This window comes from Caretta caretta, chromosome 3 (genome assembly GCF_965140235.1).
Source record: "Caretta caretta isolate rCarCar2 chromosome 3, rCarCar1.hap1, whole genome shotgun sequence".
NCBI classification, from domain to species: domain Eukaryota; kingdom Metazoa; phylum Chordata; order Testudines; family Cheloniidae; genus Caretta; species Caretta caretta.
Window position 1 is genome coordinate 160044976 of NC_134208.1, and position 13949 is coordinate 160058924.

At 43.8% G+C, this 13949-nt stretch overlaps 1 protein-coding gene across 1 annotated transcript in view; it reads right to left on the reverse strand.

The window, feature by feature from the left end:
• Positions 1-13949, reverse strand: part of DNAH14 (dynein axonemal heavy chain 14) — a 485531-nt gene that overhangs the window by 316270 nt on the left and 155312 nt on the right. The window contains exon 27 of the mRNA XM_048843312.2: positions 7002-7076. Within this exon, the coding sequence (XP_048699269.2) occupies positions 7002-7076 (75 nt within the window). The remainder of the gene's footprint in view (positions 1-7001; positions 7077-13949) is intronic.

The following is a 13949-nucleotide window of genomic DNA, read 5'->3' on the forward strand; positions in this document are numbered from 1 at the left end:
TCCCATTACGGCTACTGGGTGGTGGGGGCATACAGCCCAGTGGTGGAGCCCATGAGTGGCCGTACGAAGATGGTGGAGCCATCTGTGGGTATATCCTAGGGCTCTGTTGGTAGTGAGTACCACATAGGGCTTGGGAGAAGTACTGCAACACTACCTCCTCTGTCTCTCTGTCTGAAGCCTCACTAGAGAGGGGCATGACATGACAGTGTGGATACTTCCTGTGCTTAGTAAATGCTTGGTGCAGAGTTCCCAAGAAGTGAGGACCTAGATGCGTCTAGCATGCAGAGGTCCCTGGAATGGTGGGATTCTGCTAGTTCCAATCATCCCAGGGTCAGTGGCAGTGCCAGGCCAGCCGTAGCTGGCAGAACTGATGTGGACTCACATACCGGGAGTATCTTTTAAGAGGAGTGCTTACTCCTGTCTTTTGGTGTCGATGACTCAGTGCTTGTGCCTATCGGGTCCGTGGGCCTGCTAGCCATGCCATTTGCTGTCAGTCTCCATGAGCCACGGGTGCCAGACTGAGATTGTCTTGGTGCTGATGGTGCCAAAAATACCAAGTGCAATGGAGATTGCTTACAGCTGTCTCGGAGCTCACTGTGGGGACGTCCTGCTCTCTTCATAGATGATTTATGAAAGGGGTCCACAGCTTGTTTCTTCAACCCACAGCCCTTAGATGTAGAGGGCTTGGGGAAGATTCACATCTGCCAGGTGATTCAGGCTGGAGAGCAACCTCCATGAAGATGACCTTCCAGAAGATCTCTCTGTCCGTAAGGGATCTTGGCCGGAGTTGTTGGCAAAGACCACACTTCTACTGGATTGGCCTTCTCCAAGGCAGAAAATGCACTGAGAGTGCTTATCCACAACTGGGATTGCCTCTTTACAAGTGAGGCGTTTTTTGAAGACCGATGCACCAAGCATACCCCGCTGAGGGGGAAAAGAGATATAAGACCAGGAAAGAAATTAAAGTCTTTTTTTTTTTTTTGGATTTTTAAGCATAAAATAAGAAAGAAAATAACTACAACTGGAACTATAACTAAGAGACTAACTATAGGTATGTAAAATAAAGCATGAGTCTTAATGGACTGCTAATAGCTTGAGAAGGTTGAGAAAGATCTGAGGGAGGTTAGCCCACATGCTCTGATTAGCCTCATGGTGCAACTCAAAGAGAGGCAGCGCATGTGCAGGCCTAACAGACACTGTTTACCGAAGTTCTCCGATCAGCAGCGCAGGGACACAAGTGCACCTACAGTTGAGCAGCCATAGGGTCATTACTTGATGAAAAACTTCCTAACTGTAAGAACAGTAGGACAGTGGAAGAAACTGCCTAGGGACATTGTGAAAGCTTCTTCACTGGAGGTTTTCAAAAGGAGGCTGGATAGTCATCTGACTTGGATGGTTTAGACACAACAAATCCTGCATCTTGGCAGGGGGTAATATTAGATGACCCTTGTTCTGCCTTCTAGCCCTATGATTCTATGATTACTCACCTTGCGCAGTAACTGTGGTTCTCTGAGATGTGTTGAAGGTGCTCGTCTTCAGCTATGCATGCGCCTCTTGAGCCCTTGATCAGAAATTTTACATTAGCAGTGTCCATTCAGCCTGCATATGTACTCTGTACAACTTTGTGCTGCACACTGAGGGTATATAGAGCTGCATGGGCGAACCACCCTCAAGTTTCTTCTCTATCGGAATGTCCAAAAAGGAACAGTCCGAAGCAAAGGGGAGGGAGAGCAGGTAATGGAGTATGCATAGGAACATACATCTAAAAAAAACAGAGTTACTGCTCAGGGTGAGTAATCTCCTCTTCTTTAAGTCCAGAAGGTAATCCAAGATGGCTGAAGAGGATTCAGTCACAAGATGCTGACAGTGACACCAGATATTGAACCTTTTCCATTTCTGAAGTTAAGTAATCTGAGATGACTCTCTTCTACTGTTTAGTTATACCTGTCGAGCAGGTGGATTCCAATCCAATGAGCCATCTAGCAGCCATGGAGATGGAGGTTGGGGTGAAGCACACAAGTGGCATCCTGGGAGAGAAGATGAAGGATGATCAGAAGCTTGAACATTGGTTGGACATGCAGATGAAGCAGATAAGGATACCAAGCCTGTTTTGTCCAGTTCAGTACTATAAGGATAATCCTTGCTGTGTCCTCTCTGATCTTGTTCCTCACTCTTAGTATTAGTGTCATTGGAGGGTATGCAAAGAAAAGTCCCTTTGTCCAGGGAAAGAGAAAAGCGTCCCCCAAAGACTGGCAACCTAGAGCTCCTCTTGAGCAGATTGAGGGCACTTTTCGTTGCTGAATGTGGCGAACAGGTCAACTTGTGGAAGTCCCCACCTTTGGAATTAGCCCATAAAGACTTTGAGAGTCCAACTTCCATTTTGTAGTCTTAGGAGAAGTGCCTGCTGAACATATTGGCTGTGACAGGGACTCCAGAAAGGTAAAAGGCTGAGATCTGAATCTGATGAACTATAACACCAGTTCCATAGCTTTATAGCTTTGGTACACAGGGAGGGGAATCTTGCTCCTCCTTGTTTCTTGACATGACATAGAACATGCAAGCTACATTGTCTGTCATGATCCTGACTGATCTGCCCTTGATGAGGGGTAAAAATTGAAGGCAGTCATTTCAGGTTGCCCTGAGTTCCAACAGATTGATATGGAGACAGTTTTCCTGAGGTGACCATCTGCCCTGAGTTGTGAGGGTACTGAAATGTGCTTCTCACCCTAACAGTGATGTGTCCATTGTCACAGTTACTGTTGGAATTGGCTGGATGAAAGGGATGCCTGCACAGACACTGAGTTGATTTTTCCACAAGTCTAAAGAGTTCTTCACTTGGAGGGAACCATGACCTGTTTGTCCAAGTTGTCTCTGATCAAGGAATTGATCCTTCTGAAGGATCTGCAGCATGACAGGCATAGTCTTTCATACTCGGTCAAGACGCAAGCTGCCACGCAACCCAGAAGCTGTAAACAGCTCCTCATTGTAGTTTGGGAGCTGCATTGAATTATCCTGATCAGATTTGCCAAAGTTATGAATCTGTCTATGGTAAGAAAGGCCCTGGCTGCACAATAATTCAAGTGCAGCCCCATTAACTATATTCTCCATACAGGGATTAACATGGATTTTTTTTTATGTTTAGCTGGAGACCCAATTCCTGGAAGAGAGAAAGGGCTGTCTGGATGGAAGTCAGTACAGCTTTCCAAGATTGGCCCTTGAGCAGCCAGTTGTCAAGATACAGGAAAACTAAAATTGCCTCTCAGCAGAGGTAAGCAGCTACTACCTCCAGAACTTTTGAGAATTCCTTTGGAGCTGAAGAGAGACCAAAGGGAAGTATTCAATATTGAAAAGGCTCCCAGCTCACAGTAAAATGCAGGTATTTCCAGTGTGTGGAAATGGAAATATATAGAGAAATAGGCATCCTGTAGATCGAGGAAGGAATTATAGCTCCCAGCATCACCATCCTGACTTCTGTGACTTTACAAATTTGTTCAGCTGTCTCAGATCTAAGCTCAGTCACCACCTTCTGTCCTTTGGCATGAGAAAATACTTTGAGTTAAACCCTTTCACCTTGTGAGAAAATGAGATCATTTCTATTGCTCCTAACTGAAGGAGAGAATGCATTTCTCAAACCAGTATAGTCTCATGAGAGGGGTCCCTGTAGAGGGATGGAGAAGGGCTGCAGGAGGTAGGGAGCGAAGGGACAGTGTAGCCTAATGTTATAACCTCCATGACTGACTTGTCTGTTGCAATATGCCACCAAGCCTGTTGGAAATGGGAAAGGTGGTCACCAAAATTGGGAAGATGGGCAAAAGTTTGTAGCTTGCAAGCTAGAGGTGAAGGAGGAATTGAACCCTCGATCAACTCATCCTAATGGTTGTTTCAGGGACAAGTGGGTACTTGCTGAAGGAGGATGATGAGCTCTCTTCCTCTGGAATCTTTGTCTCTTTCTAGCAGGTTCAGTGGTTCTGTAAAATCAAGAGAACTGGGAAAGGTGCGGGCAGTTTGAGACCAGCTAAATCTCCTTTTGTTCATAGGGGTGTATATAACAGAGATCTCAACATGACCCTGGATTTCTTCAGTGTATCTAGGGACTCATCTGTAGTTCCAGATAAGAACTTTCGACCATCAAACTGGAGATCCTCAAAAGTATTCTGAAACTCTCTCGTGAACCTCAAACACTAGAGATATGACGCCCTGTCCATAACAACCGCTGTGGAGAGGGATTTGGCATGGTCATCTTCAGTATCTAAGGAGGCTTGGAGAGATGTTCTGGCTAATAATTGACCCTTCACAAAGATGGTCTGAAAGTGTTGTAATTCATGAAGTCATACTTGCCCATGATCGCCTGACAGTTTACGATCCAAAATGGGAGGAATATGAATGAGTAATCCTTTTGTCTAAAAAGGTCTAACTTCTTCTGGTTCTTATCATATGAGACAGACCTGGTAGCTGTTTACCCCTCTCACTTACAGTATCCACCACAAGAGAATTAAGTCTGTAGGGGTTGGGGGAGAACAAAAATTCTGAGTCCCTGGGAGGAACATGATATTTCTTATCTGCCGGTTTGCAAGTTGGTGAGATGGGGTGGCAGAAGTTAGCCACACAGTCTTTGCTGCACTTAGGGATGCTTCCCAGGTAGTGCAACCCAGGTGGATGCTGCCAACGACAGAAGGTCCAGGGGCTTGTGTTGTGAGTCTTTAGCTTCTGCAAAAGATATCTGAAGGCTGTCAACCAACCTCTCCACAAGATCCTGGAACTGGCAAAAATTGTTGGTCATCAATGGTGGTGGAGGCATGACTGCCTTGTCTGGAAATGAGGATGAAATAGGAGTTTGAGGGGTGGCCTCTGTGACACTGCACCCCATACTCTTCATATATAGTGATATTATGATAATATGATTATGACATAGTTATGATATATTTCATGCAAGATAAATCATATAAGAGGTCATTGAAAAAGTTATGATTTGCCAAATATGGTCATCCTATTTGTATGAATGTATTTTTGTATCTGAAGTTATGAATATTGATTATGTATCTGTACAGCTGGGGAATCATAACTCAGGGGCAGACTGAAGGGGGGGTGAATTTTATGAGCTTATGCTGTACAGTTCTCTGTGCAGCACAAGACAGTATAATTCTGGGGTTTTACTCCAGAGGGGGTGCGTGCCTGAGGAGCTGGGAGTAGCTTTCCCATGCAGGGCCTGGTCAGAGAGCTGCCTGTAACTGCAGCTGGATGTGTCCCTACCTGTATGTATGCTGGTGATAGTGCAGGCTGGAGGGTTTTGTAGCTTGTCACACCAGTACAGTGTGAGAGGGAGCCCAGGCTGGTGGGTCAGGGGGCTCAGTGGTACCCCAGTTCCGGGTGGCACCTAGGGGGAACCCGTCACAGCCTCCTTATCCACTGTATTCTCCTGTTCTTCAGAGATCTTCTCATGAAGGGGGTTTGATGGGGAGACTGTATAACCGTAGCCTTTTGGGTAATGGAGCTGGAATTTGGCAAATTGCTGCCGATATGCTGCCAAGGATCCTAGTATGGCCCCTGGGGGGAGGGGAAGGCCATACGGAAGAGAGGGGGGTACCCAGAAGTGATTCTACTGTTCCTGTTGTGGACCTGTCAAAGTATGGCTGTCAAAGTATGGCGTTCTGTCCCACTATGCACCAATAATAGGAGACTGACTGAATATATTCATCATCCTTCTCAATATCCTCCAAAGCCGGGGGCCCCAGTAAAAAAGGCAGAGAATCTTGCAATACTGGCAAGCAATGGTAATCCAGAGACTGAGATCTTGGTACCAAGAGTTGTTTGGTACCCATAAACAGTGGGGACTCCAGCTCATCTAAATCTGATAAGTCCCTGGAGTAGTGGTATTCCTGTGGTATGGAGTGGATCAGTACCAATGCAGCAGTTGAGGTGGATAGTACTGTTGATCTGGAGCAGGTAGGTACTGGGGCTTCAGGTGTCTGGTGCTTCAATTTTGTCAGAGGGAGAAGGCATCGATGGTAAGTCGGATGTATACAGTGCCATTCTACAGAAGTGTATGTCCTAGGCATCCTGTTTTTCATGGTACATGGGCCTGTTGGAGCCATATTTCTCTGAAACACTCCAGGATCTTCTGGCTCTGCTGGTACTGGAGGAAGAGTTCATTGCTTCCATAATACCAAGTTGAGAGGTTGAGGCCTCCAACGCTGGAAATTTAGTGGAAGATCGGGGCCTTTTGGAAGCTGTCTCCTTATGATGGGAGACCACGTTCCTCTTCTTTGGAGCTTTCCCTGAATTCTCTAAAGTCTTCCGCCTCTTAAGGGAGACCTGGGCTGAGGTCAAAGGGGTGCGACATCTGTACAGAGACAGATGTTTGGGGAGGGGCACGCTACCGATTGCTCCTGAGAATAAAGCTTATATAAGGAGAAGAGGATAATTCAGAATCAAAACAAGACAGAATAATGCTTCAAGTGTACATGAAGTGGAAAGAAATGAGGTTTGTTGGGATTGAAAATTACACACCTAAACCATCTGCACAATTGTTTTTTTAAGAAGTGTTAGTACAATTTTGTTTGCTGTTTAATACGTGATTAGACTATTGAGAACCATCCCCCATCTTCAACTGGAATTGCACATAAAATATGCTCCAAGAGCAGTGAAATCATGCTCTGCTGTCTTGAAAAGACTAGTCTTGTTATCTCAAATGATACATGCCAATGCTACCAAACATAAGCCTGAAATTCTGTACAATGTCAGCTTTCATTTAGCTCTAGATAAGAGTGTTTATGGTATGCACTTGCTTGGGTTTTTTTAAATATAATTGTAAGTCTCTTGTTCAAGTGTAAGCTCTTTGGGGGCAGAGACTATCTATCTCCTACTGTGTGTTTATACAGCACCTAGGTCAATGGAATCCCAATCATGATTGAAACCTCTGGATGCTACCACAAATACAAATAAATATATAACACAAATGACTGTAATAGAGACTTTTTATTCAATGGGAAATATATACTTACTTTTTTACCATATCAAACATGCTGCTCTCTACATTTCCTAGCCACTGCTCAACAGGGCCTCTAACACGAATAATCCTGTAATGTAGGATTTGAAATGTCAGTACTTACTGAAAACAACCGAACATTTTAATTTCATATTCTTAGAACTTTATTTCAATTGTAGGGATAAGGAGTTCTACTGCACCTCTTATTTCTCAATTCTACACACTTGAGGAAATGTTTTCTCACACACTGGATGAAGCTCTCCTTTGGAATCACTGTCTTTCTCCAGGAGTTACAGACTCCTCAGGCCCTGATTCTGCAGCTCGTTCATGTGCATAACTCCCAAAGAAATCAATGGAAATTTAGTCTCCATGGGGATTGTGGGCTTAGACCCCTTGTATAATGCATGAAGGATCTCATCCAGAAAAGAATGGTTACTTACCTTAAAGTAACTCTAGTTCTTTGTGACTTGTTCATATCTATTCCACTCTTGGTGCGCATGCACCCTGCCCCAAGACTGGATTATTTTGGCAGGTGGTATCCGGTGGGACCACATCACCCTATAAGTTGGTCAATGCAACATTTATTGAAAGGCAAAGTGTTATAAACCATGAATTTATGGTATGTTTTGACTTTTCTGACACTTCTTCCAAAACAGTTGTTGTTTGGCTTGTGCTAGAAGCTTTGTAACCTGCACTGGAACCAATTAAATGTTTGGTATGAGAGAGCTAGGGCGGGTAATATAGTGTCCCTCCCCAATGTTTACTTAATAATGTTGCAGCAAACAATTTTAAACCCATCTCACATGTCTGTCCATCATTAGCCAGCTTGTCCTGGTCAAAGTGTTCTGAAGGCCTGGAAGGTGCAGAGCTGCTGGTGTGATTTGACTCGGAAAGCGCCAGCTTCATTGCTGAATGGCCTCTTGCTTCCCCTTGTCTGTTGATATAATGCATAGCTGTGGTATAATATGTCAGCATTTGGATTATGCATCCCTAGAGTAGCAGCAGGAATGCCTGGCATGCCAAGTGAATGGCTCTGAGAGCTAGGATAATTATGTGGAGACAAGCTTCCAGAGGGGAACACAGGACCTGGATTTAAAGGTGATCTAGCTGAGCTCCCCATTGCTGAATGGAGGGGTCTGGCACCAGAGACTTGAAAGGCAGAGGTGCAGAGAAGGGTACCCCACTGCATACTTTTCCCCACCAGTTTAACTAGGAGAGAACTTCCAGGACATGACCTCTATGCCCACTGGATGTCTTCCTCATATATACACTTATTTCAAACACTCTTGCATGCAGTGTAGGTGAAGTCTGGCTAACTGCATCACATAGGGCATGAGGCCATATGTCCCAAAAGTCTGAGTTGGTCACCATTTGGGATCTGGATCAGCCTGTTAGGTGAGGTATGGGCTGATCTGGATCCTTTGTCTCCTTAGATAACTTGTCATGAGAGCCAAGCCCTTAGTGAACACCCTCCATGCCATGGAAAGATGAAAGGGCAGGACCCTGTACTGTAGTGAGATATTCCTACTAAGAATCTGAAGTATTTCCTGTGGGACAGATGAATGGATATGTGAAAGTAGAAGTCTTGCAGGTTGAGCATCACAAACCAGTCTTGAGGATCTAATGAGGAAATTAAGGAGGCCAGAATCATCATCCTGAAGTTGAAATGACAGATTAATTTATTGTAACTTCAAAATCCTGAATGGAACACCAAACTCCCTCCTTTCTTCTCTGGGATAAGAAAATAATGGGAATAAAACCCAATACCTCTGAACTGTAAGGGCACTTCTTCCATAGCTCCCATTTGTAGAAAGAGTCTATTTCTTGAGATGGGGAGGGTAGGGGGAAGCATGAGGAAGGAAGTGGAATTGGATAGAATACCCCTTATTTAAATTTTTCTGGGTCCACTGGTATAACATGATCCAAGTTCAGGCTTTGTGAAATTGGTGATGGATAAAACAGAGTAAAAGGAAGAAGATCCTCTGGAGGATCCATCAGACTCTCAATACTGTTATCAAACCTGCTAGCTGGGGGAAACCGCAGAATGTGCAGCAGTAGAGGAAGAGGCAGAGGATTGTCAGTGGAACTTCTTCTTTCTTGATGGCTCCGAGGTCCTTTGAGGCTAAGAAGAAGAAGAGGAGGAACACTGCATGAAGGAAGTCTGTGGTCTTGTTTTCTCCTTGGGAAAGAGAAAGCCATGAGAACACATAGAAGGCATGAGAACACAGAGGTGCCCTACAGTCCTTTAAGAAATGGAGATCCTCACCCTTAAAGTTAAAGAGAAGGTCCTTCTTTGATGTTTGGACCTCCCTGTGAATCCCTAAAGATTGGAGCCAGGAAGGTCTTCCCGTCATGGCCACTGATGTAGCTATAGCATGCATCACTGGGTCGGACACAGTGTGTGTAGCCTGTAAGAAAGTGTAGGTTATCAGCTCTTCTTCAGACATGATGGGTTTTAGTTCCTGTTGGGTGTTTTTGTGGCAGTTTGTCCCAATTCAAATAATTTTTATTTGGACAGAAGAACTTGACATTGAGCCACACATCTGGAGGCTGGCAGATGAAAACACTGTGTGTGAGAATAAGTCCAATATCTTTGGGTCTCTCTCCCTCAGTATAGATTTGGGAGGCCCCTACTGCTTCAACCTATCTTGGATAGCAGCTACCACAAGCAACTGTGGTACTGGGTTGGAATAAAAGTACTCGCATCCTGTGGCAGGCACTTGGTACCTCTTGTCAGCTCACTTGAATGTGATCAGAATGGACTCTGGGGTGTGCCACAGATCTTTCACAGGTTACAACAGTTCCTCATTTAGGGAGCTGCTGAGCCTGCCAGGCATGGAAGGGTGCAAAGTGTCCAGGACTTCGTGAAGTTTGTCCTGAACCACTTACAGAGATATATTTGGAGTGTCTGCCATGAGCTTGATCAAACTCTCGTGGAACACCTTTAAACTGTTGAATGAAGTTGAATGAATAAATCCAGGGATTTACTGTCTTGTCAGTAGAGGATGAGTTCACAGTCGTGACACTAGACACAAGTTTGTTCTTCCCCTGGAAGATTTTATTACTCACCACTTTCTTCCTCCTGTACAGAAGCACATTCTACTGAACGTTGGGTAATGAGATGTCAAGTGCTGAAGGATCGGTACTGGAAGATACATGGTACTCTGATTTAATGGCTACTTCTGGTGCTCTCTGGACTCTTCTCAGGCCCTTCCGCCACTGAGCTGTAAACTACAAGTCTTGTGCTTTGACTCAATACACACTGGAGAGGATGATCTATGTCTCATCTCAATTCTGGACTGGTGCTCTTTCCCACCCATAAGAGGTCATCAAAGCCATAATGGAGGAGGACGGGGTCTCTTGGTCAATGGATCCTGAGAACACAGGGTAGAATCTCAGCTCACAGGCCACTTGTGGAGCAAGACTGATTGTAGGACTGAGGTCTAGCTGCATCCTTCCTTTGGTGTCTGAAGAGGATTGCATAGCGCACTCAAGGAGGAACAATTTCAGGAGAGCTTCTCTAGCTTTTTGAGTCCACTTAGAGAAGAAACAATGTATGGTACATTGCTCAAAAATGTCCCTCTCCAACAGATACTGCTGGCCAAAACAATCCAATCTTGCATGCATGGGGTATATGTGCACCAACAGTGCAATCCATGTGAATAATCACTTGGGAAATAAAACCTTTAGGTTTTATGTACAGTTCTGAATCCAATGAAACACATTCCAATGAAAGATAAGTTACCAATTATTGACATTTATATGGCAGATCTTCTCCTTCACTCATAGTCTATTTCCCCATAGCAGTAGTCACTCCCTAAACATCTTGGGCCAAATCTTCACTAAGGATCTGACCTCTCTTTGTTACATGTGTATCTATCTAAGTTATAATTTATTTATTTTGTGACCAATCAGTAGATTTAATAAGCTTAATATCTGTTGTTTTTAATGTTCCAACATAGCTCTAACATATTGTTTGAAAATCCCTAACAGCCATATTCCAATTTTCAGGTTGTGTAATGCAATTTTGCTGCTCCCTTCCATAATGTGCACCTTTTTATATTGTTAATCAGTACACTGTTCTTTTTTTAAGCCCCTGCTCTGACATTAACATTCTTAATAATTTGTCCAATTTTGTTATCTGGCTTCATTATCACTTTTTTATTTAAGGTTCAAAAACTGAGATAGCAATGTATGCATTTCATAAATGATTAATACCATATTTATACTTTATAGCTCCATAAATGGCATGCTAATCATGTAAAACATAAGCGAAACTGTTCTAGAGAATAACACAAGTGGAAGAGAGAATTAGTGTGCATCTCTATTTTGGGTAAGTACAATTAGAGAAATAACTAAGAGCCTTCAAAAATTAAAATATAGTATTTAGCACTTACAGTATGTAGTGCTTTCTTTTCATCTATAGATTTCAAAATTCTTAACAAAAGTGGGATTATTATCCCTATTTTATAGGCACCTAATAGAAAAAATGATCTGTTGTAAGTAATGCTGGAGAGATTCAGATAAAATATAAATTAGATTCTTTAAAAAACTTCTCACAGTCAAAGATACTTTACATTTATGGAAAAAAATATTTTAACCCACTGATTTCAGCGCACATATGAATGTTTGCAGAGTTGGGGCCTTAGTTTGTAGATTATTTAGCTTTAAAATTTTGAATAAGCTATCATGCCTTTCACAGTAGTTGTGTCTTAACTACACATTTACCAAAGAATGGGAAATTTATTACCACATAACTTCCTTTCCGCTAGCAATGTCTCCCACAATTCTGAGACTGTATGAGCTATTCCCCCTCCTGTTTGCAGTTCAGTGTTGTAGCACAGCTCATGCTGGCCAAGCCCTCTTCTCTTGCTTGCTCCTGACAGCCACGAGATGGAGCCGGCTGACGTAGATGTGGGGAAGCTCTTAATTAGGGGGAAAACCCCCACAAGTTCTAAAATGGCCACTGGTAAGGCCCCAGGGTCCTTTCAGTAAGCCCCTTGGGTTGATACTGAGGATGAAACCAGGGTGGACAGGTAGTATATGCTTGATGGTGGGATTAGCTATGCTGGGACAGATAGGATTCCACTTCAGAGTCTGATGAAGAAGAAGCCTCTTGCTGCTACCATGGTGGGGCTGTACTGAATAGTACCAGTGTGGAAGATTCAGACTCTGAAGAAAGGAGAGTCAGGGAGATCTGTGCCTTCCCCTTAGGCAGCATTGTCTTAATCAGCACCTTGATGGCTAATTCAGCTGGACCTGCCCAGTGTGGTGGTGAAACCGCTTACTGGTAGCTTGGGCACCAGTGCCAGGTGAGACTCCTGAACTGCCAGTAATGGTGGCACTGAGAGATTTAAATGCCTCTGAAGTAGACAGTACCGGGGCATGAAGTGATCCCAATGATTGTGCTTCAGGAGCTGGTCAGAACAGCCCTGTACTGGGCCCTGGTGTCAATGAACTCCCCTGCTTAGAGATGTGCTCTGGGGAGTGCATCCTCTTTGAGCACCCTCCTGAGTCTTTAGACCTCTTCACTTCCTTCAATCATCCTTGTACCAAGTACAATTTACAGTGACTCTTCTTTGTTACTAGCAACAACAATCTGCCTGTCGGTACCAGTAATGCAGAATGTGCACTACTGACTAAAGCAGAGGTGCTCGGTACCCAAACCAAGGTAGATAGTTCAGATGGAAGACATAAAACCAATTTCAGCAGCAAATTTTTCAATCTGGCTGCCCTGTCTTTTTTGGAATGGGCTTTAATCCCTTACAAATACTACATTTGTTATTCATGTGAGCCTCCCCGAAGCACTTAAGGCAGCTGGGGTGAGGGTCACTGTTAGGCACTGCCTTACCTCAAGGGCAGCAGCACTTGAAACCCAGGGAACACGGCATATCTCCGGTACCAGAGCCAGTACCCAGACTGGGTGCTGGATCCACACAAACAACAATAATTTGTATTAAATACACTAACTACACAGAACTACAATGAGCACTATTTACATGATTTGACTAAAGACTTGCAGATGCAAGGAAAGGGAGCTCCAAAAACCATTACAAACGGTAAGAAGGAACTGAGGGAGGTCAGGTGCCTTTTTTCTTATGCCTGTGAGCTTGCTGGTGTGCATGCTGCCTCAACGGATATCGCTAAGGGAAAAACTCTTTGACAACTGTGCACTGGAGCTCACAACAACCTACAGTGTAATGGATGTGTGCAACCACTTGACGAAGAACATCCCATATGTCTTAGAAATGTGAGAAACACTGGGCTGCAGAATGCATTTGTTCTAATGCAAAATGTTTACCAGTTGTTATGTGACAAATCTGACCAGTTTCTAGATTTATAAAGCACTGTGCATGTTACAAACAGAAATGCTGAGACAATGTATTCTCTGGAGTTAGTATTTATAGTAGGTTTCAGAGTGGCAGCCATGTTAGTCTGTATTCGCAAAAAGAAAAGGAGTACTAGTTGCACCTTAGAGACTAACAAATTTATTTGAGCATAAGCTTTCGTGAGCTACAGCTCACTTCATCGGATGCATTCAATGGAAAATACAGTGGGGAGATTTATATACATAGAGAACATGAAACAATGGGTGTTACCATACACACTGTAACAAGAGTGATCACTTAAGGTGAGCTATTACCAGCAGGAGAGCAGGGGGGAAAAAACCTTTTGTAATGATAATCATGGTGGGCCATTTCCAGCAGTTGACAAGAACGTATGAGGAACAATGGGGGGTGGGGGAGGAGGGGAATAAACATGGGGAAATAGTTTTACTTTGTGTAATGACCCATCCACTCCTGGTCTTTATTCAAGCCTAAGTTAATTGTATCCAGTTTGCCAATTAATTCCAATTCAGCAGTCTCTCGTTGGAGTCTGTTTTTGAAGTTTTTTTGTTGAAGAATTGCAACTTTTAGGTCTGTAATCAAGTGATCAAAGAGATTGAAGTGTTCTCCAACTGGTT